At 41.3% G+C, this 25,537-nt stretch overlaps 1 protein-coding gene across 7 annotated transcripts in view; it reads right to left on the bottom strand.

Annotated features, from left to right (window-relative positions):
- Positions 1-25,537, bottom strand: part of vps4a (vacuolar protein sorting 4 homolog A) — a 160,112-nt gene that overhangs the window by 76,601 nt on the left and 57,974 nt on the right. For 5 of the 7 annotated variants that reach the window (XM_061822384.1, XM_061822387.1, XM_061822391.1 and 2 more), the window contains 3 exons: positions 23,963-24,044; positions 23,483-23,702; positions 13,096-13,236 (listed from right to left, as the gene is read on the bottom strand). In XM_061822384.1, the coding sequence (XP_061678368.1) occupies positions 13,096-13,236; positions 23,483-23,702; positions 23,963-24,044 (443 nt within the window). Of the gene's footprint in view, positions 1-5,773; positions 6,683-10,056; positions 10,730-13,095; positions 13,237-23,482; positions 23,703-23,962; positions 24,045-25,537 lie in introns of those variants that run through there. The other 2 variants (XM_061822385.1, XM_061822388.1) reach the window with 2 other exon arrangements.

Below are 25,537 nucleotides of genomic sequence, written 5' to 3'. Positions count from 1 at the left end.
TTAGGAAATGAAGGTTTCTCGAGGCTCCAGCAATTGAATGGTTAGGGTTAGGGTTGTTGTTGTTTGTTGTTGTTAAGCAAAGTCTGTACTGCACTACCCATGACATTGGTTGAAATTTCTGCAATTTTAGTGAGCGTAGACATCTTAACAAAGAAGACGGTTTCTGTCTAGAGAGACAAGGAGTTAAGTTGTTGGCTGCCAACATTTTTTACTGAATACGTCATTCATCGCCCTGAAAAGAAAATGTTTCCAAAAATCAAGGACAAAACAATGCAGCTATTTCCAAACATTTGGAGGAACAGGAGACAAGGTCAGACAAGGTGCAGACATTTATTTGTGACATCCAAACAATTGGAGGAGCAAATGACAAATGGAATGAGCCACCACTTTAAATCTCCCACACCGCTACCTGCCTCATTGGAGCCATTAACACCTCAGATTTGCCCTTCTACAACGAAGACAACCAAACAATCTGCAGTAGTTGGTTCCCCCTCGCCAAGCCTGAAAGGAATGTTAGATCTGATGGATAGATTGAAGACTATTATCAATGTTGGAGTCCAGGCCATACCACGCGAAGATCTTCCTCCCATCCCCCCTCACCTCAAACCACCATCCACTAAGACCCATGTAATTCTAACTGATATTTTCCCTTGTCTTTTCCAGAATAACTCAGAGCCCTATCGAGATCAGGCATTTTTCATCCCTGTAATTACAAGGGACAAAGTTCGTCAAATGGATATGGCACAGAAATGTAGAACTACAAACTTAATGAGGATAACATTTAAATCTATCAAACCATTGTCTCCAGTTATCACTGAGAGACTAGCTTGTTTTAATATCAGGTTAGTGGGCAACAATCAATGTTGATAAATGACATCATTCCCTGGTAATTTTTTATAGAACATCTGTGAAGAATTTCTAAAGAACTATAGAACTTTAGGACCCAAGTCCTATAGAATTTCTATAGAAAACATTCTGTTTTGTAGAAATTCTATACAAAATCACAGCCAGAGTTCCATAGAACAAGTTGTTCTGTAGAAATTGTATAGAATTCGATAGATTTCTATAGAATTTCTAAAGAGAATTTTTAGCAGGGTTAGAACCTATGATCTGGATTTTTTTTTTAATCAAATGAGACGTGGTTCACAGAAAGTAGCTGTAATATTTTAAATGAGGCAACATCAGCAAAATGTAATTTATGTGTCCAACTGGGACAATTTTCAAGTCATTTTTTCAGTGTAAAGAAATTATACAGAGTGATTTTATTTTTATTTATTTTTGTTAAAGGTGACAAAAAAGTTATTGTATTAAAACATCTTCTTTTCCTTTCGGCATGTCAGGTTAGGGGTCGCCACAGCGTGTCATCTTTTTCTATCTTACCCTAACTTCTGCATCTTCCTCTCTAACCCCAACTGCCCTCATGTCTTCCCTCAACCACATCCATCAACCTTCTCTTTGGTCTTCCTCTCGCTCTTTTGCCTGGGAGCTCCATCCTCAGCATCCTTCGACCAATATACTCACTCTCTCGTCTCTGAACATGTCCAAACCATCGAAGTCTGCTCTCTCGAATCCTGTCTCCAAAACATCCAACTTTGGCTGTCCCTCTAATGAGCTCATTCCTAATCCTATCTGAGTGAGAACCTCAACATCTTCATTTCTGCTACCTCCAGTTCTGCTTCCTGTTGTTTCTTCAGTGCCACCGTCTCTAATCTGTACATCATGGCCACTGTTTTGTAAACTTTGCCCTTCATCCTAGCAGAGACTCTTCTGTCATATAACACACCAGACACCTTCCGCCAGCTGTTCCCATCTGCTTGGACCCGTTTTTCCTTACCACACTCACCGTTGCTCATGATTGTTGACCCTAAATATTTGAAGTCCTCCACCCTCGCTATCTCTTCTCCCTGTAGCCTCACTCTTCCCCCTCCACCTTTCTCATTCACGCACATATATTTTTTTTTACTAATCTTCATTCCTCTCCTTTCCAGTGCATGTCTCCATCTTTCTAATTGTTCCTCTGCATGGTCCCTGCTTTCACTGCATATCACAATATCATCTGCGAACATCATGGTCCAAGGGGATTCCAGTCTAACCTCATCTGTTAGCCTATCCATTACCACTGACAACAGGAAGGGGCTCAGAGCTGATCCCTGATGCAGTCCCACCTCCACCTTAAATTCTTTTGTCACACCTCAGGCACACCTCACCATTTTTCTGCTGCCATCATACATGTCCTGTACTATTTTAACATACTTCTCTGCCACACCAGACTTACGCATGCAGTACCACAGTTCCTCTCTTGGTACTCTGTCATAGGCTTTCTCTAGATCCACAAAGACACAATGTAGCTCCTTCTGACCTTCTCTGTACTTTTCCACTAGGATCCTCAAGGCAAATAATGCATCTGTGGTACTCTTTCGAGGCATGAAACCATACTGTTGCTCACAGATACATACTTCTGTCCTGAGTCTAGCCTCCACTACTCTTTCCCATAACTTCATTGTGTGGCTCATCAACTTTATTCCTTGATAATTCCCACAGCTCTGAACATCGCCTTTGTTCTTAAAAATGGGAACGAGAACACTTTTCCTCCATTCTTCAGGCATCTTTTTGCCCGCTAGTATTCTGTTGAATAAGTTGGTCAAAAACTCCACAGCCATCCAAATTGCTTCCATACCTCAACCGGTATGTCATCAGCACCAACTGCTTTTCCATTTTTCATCCTTTGTAGTGCCTTTCTGACTTCCGCCTTACTAATCATTGCAACTTCCTGGTCCTTCACACTTGACTCTTCAACTCTTCCTTCTCTCTCATTTTTTTCATTCATCAACTTTTCAAAGTATTCTTTCCAACTATTTAGCACACTACTGGCACCAGTCAACACATTTCCATCTCTATCCTTAATCACCCTTACTTGCTGCACATCCTTCCCATCTCTATCCCTCTGTCTGGCCAACCTGTAGAGATCCTTTTCTCCTTCTTTCGTGTCCAACCTGGTGTACATGTCTTCATATGCCTCTTGTTTAGCCTTTGCCACCTCTACCTTTGCCCTACGTTGCATCTCGATGTACTCCTTTCGTCTCTCCTCAGTGTCCCACTTACTCTTCGCTAATCTCTTTCCTTGTATGACTTCCTGTATTTGGGGGATCCACCACCAAGTCTCCTTCTCCCCTTTCCTACCAAAAGACACACCAAGTACTCTCCTGCCAGTCTCTCTGATTACCTTGGCTGTCGTAGTCCAGTCTTCCGGAAGCTTCTGCTGTCCATCGAGAGCCTCTCACCTCTTTCCGAAAGGCCGCACAACATTGTTCCTTTCTCAGCTTCCACCACATGGTTCTCTGCTCTACTTTTGTCTTCTTAATCTTCCTACGCACCACCAGAGTCATCCTACACACCACCATCCTATACTGTTGAGCTACACTCTCCCCTCCCACTACTTTACAGTCAGTAATCTCCTTCAAATTACATTGTCTGCATAAAATATAATCCACCTGCGTGCTTCTTCTTCCGCTCTTGTAGGTCACTATATGTTCCTCCCTCTTCTGGAAATAAGTGTTCACTACAGCCATCTCCATCCTTTTTGCAAAGTCCACCACCATCTGTCCCTCAAAGTTCCTTTCCTGATGCCGTACTTACCCATCACTTCTTCATCGCCCCTGTTTCCTTTACCAATATGTCCATTACAATCTGCACCAATCACAACTCTCTCGCTGTCTGGGATACTGAGAACTACTTCATCTAATTCCTTCCAGAATTTCTCTTTCAACTCTAGGTCACATCCTACCTGTGGGGCATAGCCGCTAACCACATTATACATAACACCCTCAATTTAAAATTTTAGTGTCATCACTCTATCTGATACTCTTTTCACCTCTAAGACATTCTTAGCCAGCGCTTCCTTTAAAATAACCCCTACTCCATTTCTCTTCCCATCTCCTCTGTGGTAGAATAATTTAAACCCTGCTCCTAAACTTTTAGCCTTACTACCTTTCCACCTGCTCTCTTGGATGCACAGAACCTTTATCCTTATCATCATGTCAACCAACTCCTGAGCTTTTCCTGTCATAGTCCCAACATTCAAAGTCCCTACACTCATCTAAGTTTCAAAATTATTGTGAAGTCAGTGCTAGTTGATTTTCAGCAAATAATCAATTGCTCACTTCAGCCTGGCAAGTTTCCCAAAACTCTTTAAAATTGGTGGTGCTCAGCCTCTTCTAAAAAAAAACAGAGCACTGGACGATTCCATGTTAGCAACCTATAGACCATCTCAAATCTTCTTTTCATAGTCAAGATTGTTGAGAATTTTTTTTTCTATCAACTCGGTAATTCTTTTCATTTAAATTGACTTTTTACAAAATTCCATCAGGTTTCCGGACTCATCACAGTGCAAAATCTGCTCTTATCAAAGTGCTAAATGATATATAATTGAATTTTGACTCAGGAAAGATGTCAATTTTGGTCTTGTTAGATCTGAGTGTGGCTTTTGATACGGTAGATCATAACATTAGGGGGAGGCCATAAATGCCTTTTTGGAGGAAAAACACCCAGGAATGAATTTAAATAAAGCTTTATTGTACATGTACAAGAAGATATCTAAATGTTATTTCTCTCTATGATTTTGCTTTTTGCGGCTACTTTCATTTTATGAAGTACATTATCTTATATCAAATATTAATATATAATGTATTAATATAATATTAAATTAATACCTTAAAATCGTTATTTTGCAGAAATATTCAGTATGCATCCTTGTATGTCTGACACATGTCAGGCTATTCACATTCAGCTATTGGATATAGTGTCAGGGAAGTTGCGATTTTCACATTTTTCACATATATGCCAGTAGCCAAGAGAACCCAACTCTAAATGAAAAATTATGTTGAAAAATGTAGTTTTTATGGGTATGTGGTTAATTTGAATTTATTCCCAGCATTTTGTAGATTTATAGCCCCCCTCTAATAACGTGCTGCTGAACAGGTTGGAAAAAGGGGTAGGACAAAATGGTTCAGGTCCTTTCAGGAGGAAAGAAACTACTTTGTGACCATTGGAAGTGCTCAATCACAAACAAATGGCAATGACCCGTGCAGTCCCTCAGGGGTCAGTTCTTGGACCCCACCTGTTGAGCCTTTAAATGCTACGCTTCGGTGAAATTTGTAAAAATTGTAATTTTCACGATCATAGCTATGCAGATGACAATTATACTTCGCACTGTCAGTTACAGTTAAATTGAGGTGTGGTGTCACTGTATAAAGCAGATAGCTGGAGGAGCCAAGATTTTATTCAAATAAACCACAACAAAACTGAAATTGTTTTTGGAAATAAAGAAAGAAGACGGTTAGGGTTTTGATTATGTAGTTCCAATACCGCCTCAACCTTGTGCCACAGTGGAAGCTTCCTCTGCGGCGCCCGAGAGTTAGTGACTATGCATGCACGTTTATCTTTTTTGGGATCCAGCGGGAAAAATCAACCATTTTGTACAACAAATTGCATGGGCACTGTGGTACCAACTGGGATGTCCTCCAGGATTCCCGACAGGGTGCTTTTCTCCTTGTTGGACCCTGCATTGTGATTCTCCCCCTTGAGGACGAGGCTTTTTGGCCAGCAAAGGTTGCTTCGAAAAATAAAAAAATATATACACCCTCAGAAACGTCCCTCTGTCTGGTGTTGCTCATCTTTACCTGGAGAAAGAAATTCATAGATGTCGGGCGCACGTTTTCAACATGCATGAAAAAGGCCTTTTTGGGAAGAGGACAGATACGCGTAAGTCTTGAAGGATGGTGTTTCCGATCATCATGTTGCAATGCTGCAGGTGAGTGAACGAAAAGCGTCTATGAGTCTCTCGTTCGCCGTGTGTATGTGTGCGCAAGAGAGAGAGAGAGACAGAGAGAGAGATGGGACTCGGCAGTCTTGTGGAAACACAGCAGGAGCAGTTACTAGTGTGTACAATTTGCAAAGTTCAGCAATGGCGACCAGGGAGTACTGTTTAAGAGAAGACACAATGCTGTGTGCCTAAAGGGCATGGAAAGTCTTCAAATTGCCTTTTACTTATACAGTTTTTTATTTGAATTCGAATCTAAAATCAGATGTGACAGAAACATTTGCATTTGTTGATTATCGGGAAAAACTTATTGCACAGCTACAAATTCCCCCCAAAAACCCAAGCACGCAGTTAAGATTCCTGAGAGGATGCATGGCGTCACACCGAGAACAACAAACTGACTGCCGTACAGGAACATACAAGTACAACGAGAACGACGATGAATTTTCCGATAATTCAAGTGACGAATATGATTCTGAAGGGTCTCATGAAGATGGGAAACAATTAGAAGTATATAAAGCAGGCATGTGATTTGACTGAATGAAAAAAGACTGAAAAATAGCTGGGAGTCTGGGGGCTGCAAGCATGATCAAACGTTTTCATCCATGTTACAAACGTGCGCGCGGCATGTAAGAAACTTTTTCCACGTACTGACAAGCACCACCATACAGAGGCACGTTTCTGAGTGTATATTGTTTGAAATTATTCAAAACAGCGTTTTCTGGTCAAAAATCCTTGTCCTCGAGTGTGAGAAACACAATCCAGGGTCCAAATGGTGAAAAGTGCCCTGGAGGACATCCCAGTAGGTCCCAGCGGTCCCCGCGGCATTTGCTGCACAAAGAGGTTGATTCCCCCCGGTGCGTCCTAAAAATAAAAAGAGTGCATGCAGTGTTATCACCTCTCAGGTGCCGCGGAGGAAGCTTTCGCTGGGCTACAATGCTGAAGTGCTACAGTATTACAGTGCAGTACATAATCAAAAAAATGCTATCGCTTAAAAAAATAAGTTATCACAAACACAGGACTAAGATACAGTACATATGCAGCCAGTCAACAGGATGGATGAGACGTCAACAACAAGGAAACGGGTGGGACAAGGGAAGTTGCCTTACGTGCTCTCATTGGTTGATGTTGTGCCACTAACCAATAAATGTTTTTTTTTGTTTTATGCTTTATTGTTCCACTTGTTGCGCTGGGGACGTGCCTTGTATCACTCCGCGTTGTATCAATCCGCCTCACATAAACGTAGTACCTAATCTAAGCCGATCTGGCTTTTTTTCGGGGGTGTGAAAAAAAAAATGTGGTGCACTGAATCGGCGAAGTAGAGAGGGATTATTGTTCCTTCTAAAAGCAGCATGAGTCCAATCAATACTTGTTCAAACAAACTCCCTTTCAGGAAAATTGTCATATGAGTATATATTTTTATTTTCAAGTTATTGAGACATACTGCCTTTAGACAGCTTGTGAGATGGTATTGAGGAATTGTAGGCAGAAATAACCTTGTGCCTCTTCCCTTCTGCTGTGCATCAAAGATTCGTGACACCTTGTCATGGCCAAGACCACGTTCCCTCTAATTTTTGACGTGTCTGAGCAAACATGCTAAGCCCGTGAGCGCTCCCTTTGCCCACTGTGAGCCACATCAGACAGATGCACTGTGGTCAGATCAGTGGTATCCATTGACGTAACATGCCTCATTAAAAGATTCAGATTACAGCAATTACATTACCATCAGAAAATTTTAAGAACAATTTTACTTGTGTTTTTGCAAACTTGCAATGAAATTGTCAGCAAACAAAAAAATACATTGCGAACCAAACCAAGCCAACTATGAACTGTACATTTGAAATGTCGCCTCCAACTTTGTTTCATTTCATTTCATTTATTTTCAACCCACAATGATATCCCCATTTATTTTTCTTGGTTTTTATGTTGAAAGCTGAATGATGCTACCTAACAGTTTTAAAGTTAATGTTATGAAGGAAAGCTGTAAACTGTTATCTCGTGGTATTATTTGGGCACTAATTGCTCAAAGTAGAAATGTAAAATGTAAATCATCCTGCACTTTCTACTTTGGCTTCAGACCAGACCTTTTTTGCTTAAAAGAAAATCTCATCCACTTTCACCAATTTTTCCTCTATTATTGACATACCCAGAGGCCCCATGGCTCAGTGGTTAGAGCATTGGTTTTGTAAACCAGGGGTTGTGAGTTTGTATCTCACTGGGTTCTCTACTCCCCAAGTGGGCTTGCGTCAGGAATGGCATCTGGCGTAAAAACTGTGCCAAACAAATATGAGTGTTCATCTGAGATGTTACACTGTGGTGACCCCTAAAGGGACAAGCCAAAAGAAACATACTTTGTTTTTTTTACATACCCTGACATTCATTAAAGCAACAGCACTTCTTTTTTTTTTTTTTACTTTTACCATTATTATCGAGATATTAACTCTCTTTGGTCTACATTGCCCAGGCTCTGTTTCTAACTAAAGCACCGGTGCTGGGCGGCGTTTGTAATTATGCGTGTACCGCTTTAAGAGCGGGAGGTGGGCGGTGTCAGGTAAGCAAGGAAGTAAAAAAAAAAAAAAAAAGACATCAGGCTGTTGTTCACTGTGCGGGATCCATTTTCATGTGCGCTGGGAATGTGCGACAAATGCCTACACTACACAAAATAAGCGATATCTTTCAATATCTATGTATTTCTTCTCGTAACAAATTTTACTTGCGTGATTTTTCGTGGTCAATTGTGCATATTTGCGAGTGCGATGGCACGCCCATCAAATAACTGACTGCAAATGGCCCCATAAACTGCCTCGCATAAAACAAGCATTTTCATTCGTCGAATGTGGAAAACATCCAATAAATAGACGCGTATCAGTTATCAGTAGTGTGTGGCATGGCGTGGCCGAGCAGGAGCTTGTTAAGAGTACGCATGCAGCTGTGTTTAAAAAAAAAAAAAAGTCTGGCTGTGCTTCACTGCGCTGGATCGGTTTTCATGAGCGCTGAGTGTGCGCTACACGTGTGCAATTGTGCAGATGCGTAGCTGAGAGGGAACATTGGCAAAGAGTACACAGGATTTAAATGGTGCCCATCCTGAATATTTTTGTATTTAAATCTTTGTGTTAATGTTGATGTGTATGTTTGTACATGAAATCAACATCCATCCATCCACTTTCTACCACTTTTCCGGGTCGGTCGCGGGGGAAGTACCTACAGCAGGGATACCCAGACTTCCCTATCCCCAGCCACTTCTTACAGCTCTTCCGGAGGGATCCTGAGGCGTTCTCAAACCAGCTGAGAGACAGTCTCTCCAGCGTTTTCTGGGTCATCCCCAGGGTCTCTTTCCGGTGGGACATACCCGTAAAATTTCACCAGGGAGGCGACTGGGAGGCATCCGAACCAGATGCCCCAGCCACCGCATCTGGGTCCTCTCAATGCGGAGGAGCAGCGGCTCGTCAATGAGCCCCTCCCAGATGACCAAGCTTCTCACCCTATCTCTAAGGAGTTGGAAACTCATTTCGACCGGTTGTATCCGAGATCTTGTTCTTTCGGTCACGACCAACAGCTCGTGCGCATAGGTAAGGGTAGGAACGTATATCGACTGGTAAATTGAGAGCTTCGCCTTTCGACTTAGCTCCCGCTTTACCACAACAGACCGATACAAAGTCCGCATCACTGCAGACGCTGCACCAATCTGTCTGTTGATCTCCTGCTCCATTCTTCCCTCACTCATGAACAAGACCCCAAGAACTCCTCTACTTGGGGCAGGAGGAAGCCACCCTTTTCTAACTGAGGACCATCGTTTCATATTTGGAGCTGCTGATTCTCATCTCATCCGCTTCATACTCGACTGTTAACCCCTCCAGAAAGAGTTGGAGATCACGGCTTGATGAAGCCAACAGAATCACATCATATGCAAAAAGCAGTGATGCAATGCTGAGGCCACCAAACCGGACCCACTCCATGCCTTGGCTGGAGCTAGAGATTCTGTCCATAAAAGTTATGAACAAAATCGGTGACAAGAGGCAGCCTTGGCGGAGTACAACTCTCACAGGGAACGAGTCCGACTTATTGCCGGAAATGCAGACCAAACTGTAACTACAGTCGTACAGGGATGAAATAGACATACACCACAAAACTAAAATAATTTCATTTTTATTGAACAGTATGCTTACATTGCGTATAAATATGTTTCTCTCAGAACATTTGCAATGAATGCTTGTTTGGGATTTCAATATGAGTATCTTAAGACCACCCTGAGGTTGAAATACATGTTTTCGCTATCTGCTATCGGAAAGATATATGTATCTTTCTCATGACTTGGACTCATTGTCCCCCGCCTCCCCTGGAACGTGAGCAAAGTTCTTTCGGCGGTGGGAGTTGAAATTCCTTCTTACAGGAGACTCTGCCAGCTGTTCCCAGCAGACCCTCACAATACGTTTGGGCCTGCCATGTCAGACCGGCATCTTCCCCCAGCATTGGGGCCAACTCACCTCCAGGTGGTGATCAGTTGACAGCTCTGCCCCTCTCTTCACCCAAGTGTCCAAGACATGCGGTTGCAAGTCCAATGACACGACCACAAAGTCGATCATCGAACTATGACCAAGGGTGCACCTGACACCAGGAGAACTAAAATCATGGAATTTTTATTAAACTGTATGCTTACATTGTGTCTAAATATGTTTCTATCATAACAATTTCATTGAATGCTTATTTGGTCTTGCAATATGAGCATCTTGAGGCCACCTGAGGTTGAAATACATGTTCCAGTATCCTCTCTGCTGTCGGAAAGCTATGTGTTCCTTTCTCATAAGCAGGCACTTTATCAGTCTGGCAATTTTTGCAATGTACCAAAGATGGAGGTTCATCATCTGCAGGTTAGATATCAACCTCTTCTGCAGAAGATGCTTCCTTCAATATCTGTAATAAAGTAGAAAAGTAAGGTTCGATGTTTAGAAAATCTGAAAAAATATATAGATAAAGCACAGGTTTATTTCAATCAATTTCATGGTGAACAAATAATTTTTGATCAGGTGAAACTAGGTCTCCTGGAGAGCACAAATAAATTTCAATAAGTCCTTGCATCGTCCTTTGGATGAGGTTTTAAAGCAGCATATATAGATAAAATCTCCATATGGGAATATGATAACAAAAGAAAGAGTTTATTTCACTGATCTTATACAAAGTATTACAAATAATGTTTCTCCCACATAAATCGACAAGGTGCTGGTAACTTGCAGCTTACTTGACAACTGAGCTTCCCAAGGGAGTATACAATCAAATTTGCGAGTAAGTGAATTTAAATTAGTTAACAGTTTGAAACTATTCTGGGAGTGACTAGTATGTAATATGTCTTGTTTTAATACTAGAAATATTTTATGAAAATTAAAAACCCTGCACACATCAGAACATAAGCCTGCTTGCACTTGTCAATAACCAGATATACTTCCTTTTGATACTGTTTGTTTGGGGTGGAGTCACAGGCATTGTTTACATTTTGCATAACTGTCATTAAATTGTTAAATAATAAAGGTTTGTTTTTAATATTTTCCTGTTTTTCTAGTAGAGAATCCTCAAACCATTTGCTCTAATAAAACATTTTTTTGCAAAGAATGACATGCTCTACTTTCATTCAACCTTGTCAACAGTGTTCAAAGTTTTCAGGAAATAAAAGATTACCAACATACCTGTGCAAGTTGTCTTTTAATAAAAGCTCTTCTCGGTTTTGGTACTTTCTGTGGGGGGGCCTTTGAGCTTGTTACACCTTGTCCAGGTTCAGCGGCTGAACCAAGTTCACTTTTGGTCCCTTGAGCAACACTGATCACTTCAGGTGTCGGAACTGGATATATGGTGGGCACTAATCCAGGTTTTAATATTTTTTTTACATTTAAAACCCATCTCAGACATGAGTATACCAGTAAAAGAGTCCAGGGCAAAATGTTCACTGCGTATGAGAGACTGCTGACTGGGTTTGGAAAAAATTCTCTTCATTTGCACAAACCTGAACCATTGTCTTCTGAGGCTTGGGTCTTTGAGAGAATAATGTAAACTGACTGGAATAATTTTAATTACTTCACCATTGTTACAGCTTGATTTTAGCTTACAATCACTGAGGAATTCTTGAGTGTCAACAAACAATGCTGCGTGCAACATTGAATCCACAAACACAAGTCGCCAAGGTATGACGTCAGAGGTAAAACAACACGGAATGGGGCGTTTGCCATGTTCGGGAAACTCGGTCAAAGTTCGGATATTGTTATTCATAAATACTTGTAGTTTTAGGTAAAAACATCGAACAAGGTGTGCTCTTATGGGATAGTTCAACATACACTTTCATCAAAACAAGATAACTTGTGCTCGAAAATGGACGTTCCATACACTTTAAAGCAGGGGCGCCCAGACTTGTTTACCCAAAGAGCTCTTTTTTAAGCAGCCACCCTCTCGTGAGCTCCTGAGCCACCATTGCCATGGAGAAAGCAAAAGAGATTGTAAATAGGAGGCCAGCTTGCTACAATATGTCTTTATGTGCATGCGATCGACAAGATGGATGATAGGATGATATATGTATATATCTTCTTTTTTTTTGGCACCCAGTCACGCGATTGACCAGGAAAAAAACCACACACATCAAGCACCCATACTTCAAAGGATCTAATAAAGCCTTTCAAGCAGCAAACCGGTGTGCCATACCATTATTGTTCCTGCCCCTTAGGCGTCTCCCATGCGTTTCCCAACCACGGTCAGGCGACTGTTGCAGGTAAGATTAACAAAGGTTTTATAATTAAAGATTTAAGTAAATATGTGTACTGTTATAATCTTAGTCTCAAATATGTAAAGTAATAACACTGCTTACATATTTTAATCATTCCCCATTAACTGTGAAAAATGAGGGATTACTGTTTAAACTGCTCCCTTTGGACAATTGACATTGTTAACACAATTATCTATATAGATTTTACACCTTGCATGTCGTATAGGGAATAGGACCTATTAGTAGAAATGTCTCTTGTTCTTTGTTCTTGTTGCTGTTGTTCCTTGTTCTTTGTTCTGAATGTCGTACCAGGGCAGCACCGACTGCCGGAGAAAAATTCCTTGTGTGTTTTTACACACTTGGCCATTAAAGGTGATTATGATTCTGGTATATATAGTTGTAATTTTTATTTTTTTTCTGTTTTAAATGTTTTATTTCTTTTTAGTCAAATGCTTTAATCAGGTAAAGCAGACAGAGTTACCTTGTGTACGAAATGTCCTATTTAAAGTGATTTGCTTTGCTTGCTTTGCTTTACCAGGCAGACGATTGGCTCGAGTAGCTTATCACTTGGTACATCCATCCAGGTCATCTCTAGGGCAGCAGGGTCACCAGGGGAACAAGGCGTCAGTAGGTCATCCACCATGACCTGGTTGTTGCTGCGGGACAGGCCACGAATCTGCAAGAGTGGGAAAAGTATAAATGGATATAGTTATGATATACAGACAGATGTACAAGTCCGTAGTATGTTTGATATTAAAGAAAGAGACACCTTTAAGTCAGCAGCCTGTTATTAGAGCTCCTCTCAAGATTATCCTTTACTTTACAACGCATTTTCTAAAAATTCGTTAGTGTTTATTTTGCATCGTGCTAATCCATTTGAAACTACAGTGAAACCTCGCTTCCACGGCTTGTATGTGACAACCAATTATCCCTTGTATTGAAGCACTTTTTTTCCGGAATATGCGGCGATAAGGCGTAGGACAACATTGTTCTTTTTTTCATGGCCTAAAATGCCCAGTACGGTACAAAGTTATTGAAAATATAAAATATCCAAAATTACCATGGTACTGTCAACCATGACAGTCAGTTGTCATTGTAACATGCTGCTTTCATGAGCTGAGGGGAATAATTCTGGTTCCAACACCGTATCTGTTACCATGTACAGTTGAAGCCAGAAGTTGAGATACATGATGCAAAAAAAGACAAAATTTTTTATCTTGCTGTCTGAAGTCAAATTAGACTAAAGCGCTTCTGTTTCAGGTTAGCCAGAATAACCAAGATTATTTAATTTTGTTAATTGCCACAATAATGAGAGAAATTTCTAAGAGATGTTAGATTATTTTCTTCATGGTCAAAAGTTTACATAAGTACTTTGTCTTTAGAGAACTGGGGAAAGCCAGATAATGAGGGCCTGGCATTGGAATCTCCCGATTTGACAACACACCTGAGGATGTATTTAAGGCCACGCCTCAAATACCTCTGCTCCCTTGTTTGAAACCAAGGGAAAGTCAAAAGAAAACATCCAGGATATCAGAGAAAAAATCCACAAGTCTGGCTGATCCTTGGGTGTAATTTCCAGGTGCTTGAAGTTGCCACGTTCATGCAAACAACATGGGAATGTTCAGCCTTCAGAACGCCCAGGAAGGAGATGGGCTTTGTGTCCCAAAGATGAATGTGTTTTGGTCCAAAATGTGCAAATCAACCTAAGAACAAAAGCTAAAGACCTAGTGAAGATGGTGGATGAAGCAGGTAAGAAAGTGTCACTATCCAGAGTGAAACGAGTCCTGCATCGACCTGAAAGGCCACTCACCGAAGATTGAACCTATTACTCCTATAGAAAAGAAATGACAGATTACAGTTTGCAAAAAGACATCATGACAAACATCTCAACATCTGGAGACATGTCCTATGGTCCGATGAAACTAAAGTGCTCAGCTGCCCCTGACACTGTCCAACTGTCTTGTGTCAACTGTCGAGAAATTCAAGTTTTTGGGAAATAGTCTCACAGGACCTGATGTGGGAGATGAACGTCTACTCTATCTTAAAAAAGCCCCACCAAAGAATGTACTTCTTGCAGCTTCTGAAGAAGCATGGCCTGTCACAAGAGCTGCTGAGACAGTGCTACACAGTGGACATCCAATCAGTACTGTGTACCTCCATCACAGTCTGTTTTGGGGGCTGCCACAAAAAAGGACAAACTCCGACTGCAACGGACAATCAAAAATAGCTGAATTGATTGTCGGCACCACCCTACCCACCCTTGAAAACATGCACGCCACTTGAACTAGGACAAGAGTGAGCAGGATCCTATTGGACCCTTGCACCATTTGTCACTTTAACCTGTTCCCTTTGCACAATTTTCATTGCACAGGTTTATAAAGTGTACCGCTAACAGGTAAGGGCACTCTGTACAAGCTTAACATAATGTGGGGCATTGACGCACACTTAAACTGTCCTAAATGAACACTGCATCTTGCACATCTGTAGCTCTTTCAAGGAAGAGTTCTGATGAACTGAATGTCTTGTGTTCTTTGTTCTCGTTAGTCTGTTTATTCTATATGAACAGATATCTTTATATATGAACAACGTTCCATCTGGATGAAAAAAGGGGAAGCTTGTAGATCCTGGGAACACCATATAGAGCATGGTGGTGACAGCATCATGCTGTGGTGCTGTTTTGCTGCAGCAGAAAGTGGAGCTCTTCATAAAATAAACAGCATCATGGAGAAAGAACATTACGTGGAAATATGCAGTACTGGCAACATCTCAAGACATCACCTAAAACTTGGACTCTTTTCAGGTATTTCATACAATGGCTGATGTTACAAGCTTGTACTATGCTGTGTCAGACCACCAAGATTCTTCAGACACTGGCCAGTGGAAATTTAATAAGTGATTTTCATGAAAATCAATGTAAAAATGATTGCCTATGGAGGCACAAGCCAGTGCAAACTGTAGGCCGGTCACAAGCCCGGATAAGAGGAGGAAAGTGGATTCGTCACAGCAGAAGAAGAAGAGGAATGAACGCAGCCTACAGCTGAGTGTAGAGACTTTGAATAATGGTAATATGACAGGAAAAGCTCAAGAGTTGCTTGACATGGTGATTAGGTGAAAGGTTGATATATTGTGCATCCAAGAGAGTAGGTGAAAAGGGAGTAAGGCTAGAAGTTTAGGAACAGGGTTTAAATTATTTTACCATGGAGTAGATGGGAAGAGAAATGGAGTAAGCAACGCAAAGCAGGAGAGAGAGCTGGCTAAGAATGTCTTGGAGGTGAAAAGAGTATCAGATCGAGTGATAAGCCTGAAACTCGAAATTGAGGCTGTTGTGTGTAATGTGATTAGCAGCTATGCCCCACAAGTAGGATGTGACCTAGAGGTGAAAGATAAATTCAGGTAGGAACTAGAAGAAGTAGTTCTGAGCACCCCAGACAGAGAGAGAGTTGTGATTGGTGCAGATTGGTATGAACATGTTGATGAAGGAAACGGGGTTGATGAAGAAGTGATGGGTATTCCATCCAGGAAAGGAACTTAGATGGACAGATGGTGGTGGACTTTGCAAAAGTGATCAATTATTTTTGCAAAGTCCACCACCATCTGGCAGTGAACACTGTTTTCCGGAAGAGGCAAGAACATGGGGTGAGCTACAAAAGCAGAGGTAGAAGCACGCAGGTAGATTACATTTTGTGCAGACGATGTAATCTGAAGGTTACTGACTGCAAGGTAGAGGTAGGGGAGAGTGTAGCTCGACTGCATAGGATGGTGGTGTGAAGGATGACTATGGTGGTTTTGCGCCCTTTCGGAATGCAGTGAGACAGGCTCTTGATGGATAGGAGGAGCTCCCGGAAAACTGCACTTCTACAGCCAAGGTGAGGCACGAGAATATGTGTGTCTTCTGGTAGGAAAGGGGAGAAGGAGTCTTGGTGGAGGAACCCCAAAATAGAGGAAAGAGGAAGTCATACAAGGAAAGAGGTTTGCAAAGAAGAAGTGGGACACAGAGGACTGAGGAGAGGCAAAAAGAATACATTGAGATGCGACGTAGTGCAAAGGTAGAGGTGGCAAAGGCAAAACAAGAGGCATATGACAACATGTGCACCAGGGTGGGCACGAAAGAAGGAGATAAGGATCTCTACGGGTTGGCCAGACAGAGGGATAGAGATGGGAAAGATGTGCAGCAGGTCAGGCTAATTAAGGATAGAGATGGAAATATATAAATGGGTGCCAGTAGTGTGGTAAATAGATACTCTGAGAAGTTGAAGAAAATGAGAGAAGGAAGAGTAGAAGAGGCAAGTGTGATGGACTAGGAAGTGGCAATTATTAGTAAGGGGGAAGTTAGAAAGGAGGATAAAAATGCAAAGGCAGCTGGTTCTGATGACATACCAGTGAAGATAGGGAAGCCATTTAGAGAGGTGGCTGTGGAGTTTCTGACAAACCTGTTCAACAGAATACTCACGGCTGAGAAGATTCCAGAACAATGGAGGAAAACATTGGAAGTTCCCATTTTTAAGAACAAACGTGGTTTGTGGGAACTTTAAAAGTATAAAGATGATGAGACACACAATTAAGTTATGGGAAAGAGTCGTAGAAGCTAGACAAGTATCTGTGAGGAACAGTATGGTCTCATGCCATGAAAGAGTACCACAGATGCATAATTGGCCTCGTGGAAAAGTACTGAAAAGGTCAAAAGGAGCTACATTGTGTCTTTGTGGATCTAGACAAAGCCTATGACAGAGTACCAAAAGAGGAACTGTGGTACTGCATGCGTAAGTCTGGTGTGGCAGAGAAATATATTAGAATAGTACAGAACATGTATGAGGGCACCAGAACAGTGGTGAGGTGTACCATAGATGTGACACAAGAATTTAAAGTGGAGGTGGGGACTGCATCAGGGATCAGCTCTAAACCCCTTCCTGTTTGCAGTGGTAATGGATAGGTTGACAGATGATGTTAAACTTGAATCCCCTTGGACCGTGATGTTTGCAAATGATATTGCGCTATGCAGTGAAAGCAGGGAGGAGGTGGAGGAAAAATTTGAAAGATGGAGAGATGCACTGGAAAGGAGAGGAATGATGATTAGCCAAAGTAAAACAGAATATATGCGCATGAATATGAGGGGTGGAGGGGGAAGAGTGATGTTCCAGGGAAAAGAGATCGATGGAAGAGGTGGATGACTTCAAATACTTGGGGTTAACAATCCAGAGCACTGGTGGGTGTGGTAAGGAAGTGAAGAATTGGGTCCAAGCATGTTGGAACAGCTGCCGGAAGGTGTCTGGTATGTGACAGAAGAGTCTCTGCTCGAATGAAGCACAAAGTTTATAAAACAGTGGTGAGGCCAGACATTATGTACAGATTAGAGACGGTGGCACAGAAGAGACAACAGGAAGCAGAGCTGGAGGTGGCAGAAATGAAGATATTGAGGTTCTCGCTCAGAGTGAACAGGTTGGATAGGATTAGAAATTAGCGAGTGAGAGGGACAGCAAAGTTGGATGTTTTGCAGACAAGATTCAAAGAGGAGACTTCAATGGTTTGGGCATGTCCAGAGGCGAAAGAGTGAGTATATTGGTAGAAGGGTGCTGAGGAATGGAGCTGTCAGGGAAGAGAGCGAGAAGAAGACCAAACAGAAAGTTGTTGAATGTTAAGAGAGAAAACATGAGGTCAGTTGGTGTTCATGAGGAAGATGCAGAAGATAGGCTTGGATCCAAAAAGATGACACACTGTGGCGACTCCAAGCGGGACAAGTTGAAAGGAAAGGAAGAAGAAGCCTCGTACGCCACTCACTACTCATACTGTCTGGCTCAGTGATGCTTAGCCACTCCTACGTGAAGCAAACGATTTTGTGTCTGGTATTAAAGCATTTTAAGCCACGAATGACTACTGCCTTCGTGGTCGCAAATAAACTTTACTACTGATAAGTATTGCTATCACAAAGGGAGGATGAGCAGTGATTAATTAGAAAAAGATAGCTCAGTCACATTGATTGCTGAGCATCATCACATGGAGTCACAAACCGAAATAAAGTGATTGTTACTTGTTGTGTAGGCCCGGCTAGATGGACTATGAACAGCAAAATAGCTAATAAGTTATTCCGCAAAAAAATTAAGCATCAACTTTTTTGCCAGCTTCAATTAGCTCTCACTTTTAATCAACCGGCAGCGATACTCTAATCCTTGTGGTGCAATCACATTACCACAGTCCCGTCATCAATAGGTGACAACCATCTTTGAGTTACCAAACATTACTACAAATAGCAGTGAAAATAATCTACAATAAATGCCAAACGGTAAAATACTGCAATAACCTGTGCTAATGTCCATTTTCATCACCTCATTAAGGTCACGGAGTGCTAGAGCCACACCAGCTAACTGCGGGCAGTAATTGGGGTACACCCTGAACTGATTTCCATCTTATCACATTGCACATTATGAATGACCACATTCATATCTACGGGCAAATAATAAGATGAAGAAACTACTTAGGTGGTCGTCTCGGTACAAGAGATGGTTTCCTAACCATCAAAGTCTTCCCCGGATGGTTTTTCAACAACCCTCGCAAATTTTTTCCGGAGTTACTCACGGGAGCAGCGATGGCAACAGCATCTGCACTCTACGGAGCGTGGAGGCGAAGACGCTTCAGGTGAGGACCCAAGGCAAAATCCAAGTGAAACACTGTAGGAGAGGACACAGATCGGGGCGTCCGTTGACTCACCTCGCGAATCTAAGTTCCCTTCCTAACAAAGTAGACGAGTGACTGATAAGGAAAGGAAAGACTTCTGACGTTCTGTCCCCCTGTCCTTCTTCGAGACTTGGCTGTGCAAGCGCATTCCCGATGGAGCTATACAGCTACCCGGCTTCCATATTCACCGGGCGGATCGCATTGTGGAGCTAGGGGGAAAAACAAAAGGCGGTGGGATACGCAGTATCAGATCCCTCCAAAGATTTTCTATTGGGTTTAGGTCTGGAGACTGGCTCGGCCACGCCAGAACCTTGATATGCTTCTTACGGAGCCACTCCTTGGTTTTCCTAGCTGTGTGCTTCGGATCATTGTCATGTTGAAAGACCCAGCCACGACCCATCTTCAATGCTCTGACTGAGGGAAAGATGTTGTTCCCCAAAATCTCACAATACATGGCTGTAGTCATCCTCTCCTTAATACAGTCCAGTCGTCCTGTCCCATGTACAGAAAAACACCCCCAAAGCATGATGCTACCACGCCATGCTTCACAGTAGGAATGGTGTTCTTGGGATGGAACTCATCATTTGTCTTCCTCCAAACACGTTGAGTGGAATTATGACCAAAAAGTTCCATTTTGGTCTCATCTGACCACAAACCGTTCTCCCATTACTCCTCTATATCATCCAAATGGTCATTGGCAAACTTAAGACGGGCCTAGACATGTGCTGGTTTAACCAGGGGAACCTTCCGTGCCATGCATGATTTCAAACCATGACGTCTTAGTGTATTACCAACAGTCACTTTGGAAACGGTGGTCACAGCTCTTTTCAGGTCATTGACCAAGTCCTGTCATGTAATCCTGGGCTGATTCCTCACCTTTTTAGAACGTGATGGTTAAACATAGCCATTCCATATAGTGCACTCGCGTTTGGCCATGCGCAGATGACTCCAATTTGTAGAAGACTTTACCTCAAGTGCGCGTAGAAGAATGTGCCCGAGCGCACATAGAAGAAGAATCTACCTCAATTCCCCGTAGAAGACGAAGCTACCTCGACCGTGAGTGGAAGACTGCGCGTGGATTTAGTGCAATCCACTGTGAGTGGATTTACTGCAATGATTTCAAAATGCAGCATGACATGCACAAATGCAAATATATTTTTTTTCACCAAGCTGCTTGGCAATTTCTTCGTAGCCCTTTCCAGCCGTGTGGAGTTGTAGAATTTTGTCTATGGGGTCTTTGGGCAGCTCTTCGGTCTCGGCCATGTTACAAGTTTGAGTCTTACTGATTGTATGGGGTGGACAGGTGTCTTTATGTAGCTAACGGCCTCACACAGGTGCATCTGATTCAGGAGTGGAGTGGAGGTGGACTTTTAAAGGCAGACTAACAGGTCTTTGAGGGTCAGAATTCTAGCTGATAGACAGGTGTTCAAATACTTGGAAGAAGATTACACATCATACATTGTGATTTCTGCATTTTTCTTTTTAGGTTCTCTCTCCCACTGTGGACATGCACCTACGATGAAAATTGCAGACCCCTCCATGATTTCTAAGTGAGAGAAGTTGCGATATAGCAGGGCGTTCTAATACTTATTTTCTTCACTGTATGGCCGATTTACCGAAATGCAGGGTTTTCCCTGATGATCCTCCATTCACAAGAGTTAAGAGTTGACTATTTTGGTCCATTCGTAATAAAAAGAGGAAGAGCTCAAATCAAGAGGTATGGTGTGATCTTTACATGCCTAGCAATACAAGATGTGCACTTAAGAGGTTGGATCTTCACTCGACAATGATGCTTGCTTGAATGCAGTCAGGAAGTTTATTGCCAGAAGAGGACAAGTCAAAGAAATGTATTTGGATAATGGGACTAACTTCTAGTCGGCTGACAATGAATTGAAGAAAGTAATCGAAGAATGGAACATCAGCAAGCTCAAAAAGGATTTGCAACAAAGGGACATTCAGTCCAATTTGAATCCTCCTGCAGGTCCACACCATGGATGAAGTTGGGAGCGACTCATCTGCTCGATTAGGAGTATTCTAAATGTACCAGCGAGAGAACAGTTGTTGGAAGATGAAGGAATTCACACCTTGTTCTGTGAGGCTGAAGCTAAAATAAAAAGCAGACCCATCACATGGGCATCTTCCGATCTCAAAAATTTGGAGGCCTCGACACCTAATCATTTGCTGTTGCTCAAGGTCAAGGCAGGGTTTCCACCAGGAGTATTCCGTAAAGGACGATCAGTATGGTAACCGCAGATTGAATCAAGTATAGTATCTTGCTGACGTCTTCTGGAAACATTGGTGTAAAGAATACCTCACACAGCTTCAAGAACGTCAACGAAGGTCTACGTCTACAAGAAATCCTTGTGTTGGTGATGTGGTATTTGTTGGGCATGACACATCACTCAGAAATTCCTGGCCACTTGGAAGAATTGTGGCAACTTACCGTGACAAGAATGGGTCTGTTCGTCAAGTGAAAATCAAGACTAATAAGCTTTGTCGCAGTCACAAAGATATGTCTTCTTCAAGAGACTAAAAATAATTGTACATAGTTTAAAGCCTGTTTTTTTGTCTTTTTCTTGTCCACAAGGCTAAGAGACATTTTTAATATCTGAACTCTGATGTATATGTATATACTTATCGAGTTGAGTAGATAATTGTATCAAGAACATTGATAACAATTAGGGGTCAGTAATGTAAGAGCCTAAATATAATTGCTGTTCTTCAAATATTTTCAGTCAAAATAATGAGTGTCTAGTTTCAGTGAAATAATTTCAGCTAAATTTTAATTATGTTGTATCAAGTATTCACAAATTGTTTATTATATGAATGCTGTGGATGATGACAATCAAAACCACTGAACGGATTGTCGGCACCACGCTACCCACACTTGAGAACTTGCACGCAACGCGAACTAGGTCCAGAGCAGGCAGGATCCTTCCAGATCCTCCACATCCTGGCCACCAGCTCTTCCAGCGCCTTCCGTCGGGAAAGTGCTACAAGTCAATGAAAGTCAAAACTAGCAGGCATTCAAACACTTTTTTTCCTCTTGCAATTAAGTAATTAAATTCTTGATCAGCGAACATACTATTTTCTGCCTTGTGCTACGTTAAGACACACGTCCTGCTGGTCCAATCAGTATTAGTATAAGTATTGTATTTTGTAGACTATCACACGATTTGTCACTTTAAACTGCTCCCTTTGCACAATTGTCATTGCACTGGTTTATAATAAGAACCGCGAATGAGTAAAGTATGGATGTAAATATGTGCCACCAGGATTTGAATTAAAAATGCCACTGAAGATTTTATCTTGTAAAATTCAAAAAAGTGATCACATTTTCAATAGCTGTATTTCAGTTTAACTTTTCAATGTTAAATTCATCATGTAAAAAAATTTGAGCTTTAAAATTCAAACTCAATAGTTTCAGTCTCGTGAGATTCAACTGGCTACAATTTGCTGTCTGAAATTCAATGTCTGAGTTCAGTGTTATGTCTGAAATTCAACGTCTGAGTTCAGTGTTAAGTGTCCAGTGTTACGCTGAGTGTAACTGGATTGGCAGGGTGTTGGGTTCTGACCTGAAGTAACCCTGCCTTCTTAACACAAAATGTGATCACTTTGGAATAACAATGTGAATTTTACAACGTCAATTTTCAGTGGCATTTTCATTTCAAATCCCGTTGGCACATATTTACTTCCATAGTAAAGGCACTCTGTACAGGTTTAACACAATGTGGGACATTACTACACTTATCTCTTACCTATTCTAAATGAGGAATTTGTTACATCTTGGACGACTCTTACAGTATAAGGAATAGTTCCTATAAACAGTAATGACTTGTTTTTTCTTCTTGTTGTTCTTTCTTCTGAATGTCGTACCAGGGCAGCACCGACTGCTGCAGAAAAAGTCCTTGTGTGTTCTTACACACTTGGCCAATAAAGCTGATTCTGATAGTCTCCCTTTTTCATAATACCAGTGATTCCTTCTGCTCGTCAAAGTTAGTTACTAACTCATATATGAAAAAACGCCATGCGTTCTGTGTAGAAAAAATAAATGAGTTTGTGTTAGTCGCTACTTGAAGCAGTTTTACCATCTTTATGAGAAAAAAAAAGTTACATTGGAAATTATAGGTATGCGTGTGAGACCAGTAATAGGATGCAAGAATTTTACTTGAGCGTTTTAATCAAAATCATTACACATTATTTAAGGAACAATCTATGTGATATTTGTGAAGACTAGCTTCTTCTGGGCTCACCTTCTTAAAGTGTGTTGCAGATTGGACCTTCCTGACAGGCTGCATTAGTGCATCTCGTACGATGATGCTGATGTCAGCACCAGAGTAGCCGTTTGTTTTGTGAGCAAGCTGCCGCAAGTCAGCCTCGCTCAGACTGTGAGGCGTGTTGCCCAGATGCAGGCGAAACATCTGAGCCCGGGCCGGCTCCTCTGGCAGGGGGATGTAGATACGCTTTTCAAATCTGATCAACAACAGACAAGCTCAACTCTCAATTTTCAGAAGTGCCCATAAAATAGTTAAATACAATAAATTTAAATGGTTGTTTCATTTCCCACTTAATGGGTAGGAAGGCACTATTCTATTTATACAGACAATACTGTGTTTCTTTTGTCAAAAAAAAGTTGCCACACAACTCACTCACCATAAGTCCATAGAACGCTGTGCTCAAGTACAGAAAACAAAAACGGTTTTGTTTAGAAAGGTATTCAAGTGACATCTGACCTTCGGCGAATTGCAGCATCAAGCACCCAGGGAATGTTGGTAGCTCCCAACACCAAAATGCCATCGTTGTTGTTTCCCACCCCTGTAAAATCACATAGATTAAAAAAAATCTAAACTTTAACCTTTCATATTATATACAGTTTCAAGAAAAATTATGTTAACCCTTTGGAATTACCTGTATTTCTGCATACAGTGGTACCTCTACTTACAAATGTCTCTAGTAACGAAAAATTCAGGTTCTGAAACGCCTACTCAAAAACATATTGTCTCAAGTTATAAAGGAAATTCAGAATACGAAAGGAAAAACTGGGATTCCCTAAATTCACGAAACGTAAACATCCTGTATCTGGATTTGTGTGGCTGCTCTCCGAGTGCTTATCGCTGTAGCATCTTCCTGGCATCCCATTGGCGAGTAAGGAGCTCAATCTTTACCCATAATGCATTTCCTGTATCTTGGTTTGTGTGGAACGATAGAGCTGCTAGAATCACGATGGCGCTGTCACAAGCTAACGCACATTGTCAAAGTACTTTTTTTCATGTTTTTTGCAAGTTTATTTATCTTTCTTCACCATGGGCCCCAAAGAACGAGTGGAATTAAGTTGTGCGTATGTTTTCTTTTGTCTGTCAAATTTGCCTCCTCCTCTGTTCCCCACGATGTCTTTTCCTTGTCACTCACCCTTCTAGTTGCATACATGCCCATTGCCAAAGGTAAATAAACAGAACATTTTTATTATTATTTACATTATGTACTTTCAATGCTTATTTTTGGTGTAGTTGGGGGGCTGGAGGGTGAGGATTGGAACAGATTATGCTATTTACATGTAAAATGCACTTCTACTTACAAAAAAATTCACGTTACAAAACGACTTTCAGAACAGATGAATGTCGTGGGTACGAACGACCACCACTGTACAGTGGTTCATAATGTGATTTGATCGCCATTAATGTGTGCTTAAATCTGGGGTACCAAAGTCATTTTAGTTCAGGCACACTTTCATAATAAATTCATTATATTCATGGCCTAAAAAATAGCAATAATATCGATAACTATTTCCAAATGTTTTACATTTTGGGTGCAAATAATTACAAATTCAAAATAGTCACACTGATGGAACTTGTTGCAAATCAAATGACAAATTGAAATTTCTTAAAAATTAATGCAATTTCAACATGATGACATTTATTTACACTACAGTGGCTCGATACTATAGGAGGACAAAATTGTTTGGACCTCTCTGTTAATGAAAGAATACCCACGATGGTCAGAGAAAGGAATTGAAACTGAGAAAACTAAAAAAATTAAAATGTAATCAAAGTTAACATCATCCTATATTGAATTGTGGTTAAATAAAAGAATTACAAATCTCATTAAACAGCCCTGTACATAAATTATGGTATTCTTCATATTTTGCTGTGCAACCTCTTGCGCCAATTGCTGCAAACTCTTTGAACCTTCCAATGAGAACTCTTTGCTTGTCAGCGGTTACAATGTTACCATGCATGCTAGCATTTTTTTGGGCAAAAGCAAACCAAAGAAAATTTATTTGTAGAGCGCATTTCATACACGAGGTAATT

Source organism: Syngnathoides biaculeatus, chromosome 6, assembly GCF_019802595.1.
Source record: "Syngnathoides biaculeatus isolate LvHL_M chromosome 6, ASM1980259v1, whole genome shotgun sequence".
NCBI lineage: Eukaryota > Metazoa > Chordata > Actinopteri > Syngnathiformes > Syngnathidae > Syngnathoides > Syngnathoides biaculeatus.
The sequence above is the reverse complement of the archived record's forward strand: the minus strand, read 5'-3'. Positions and strand labels throughout refer to the sequence as shown.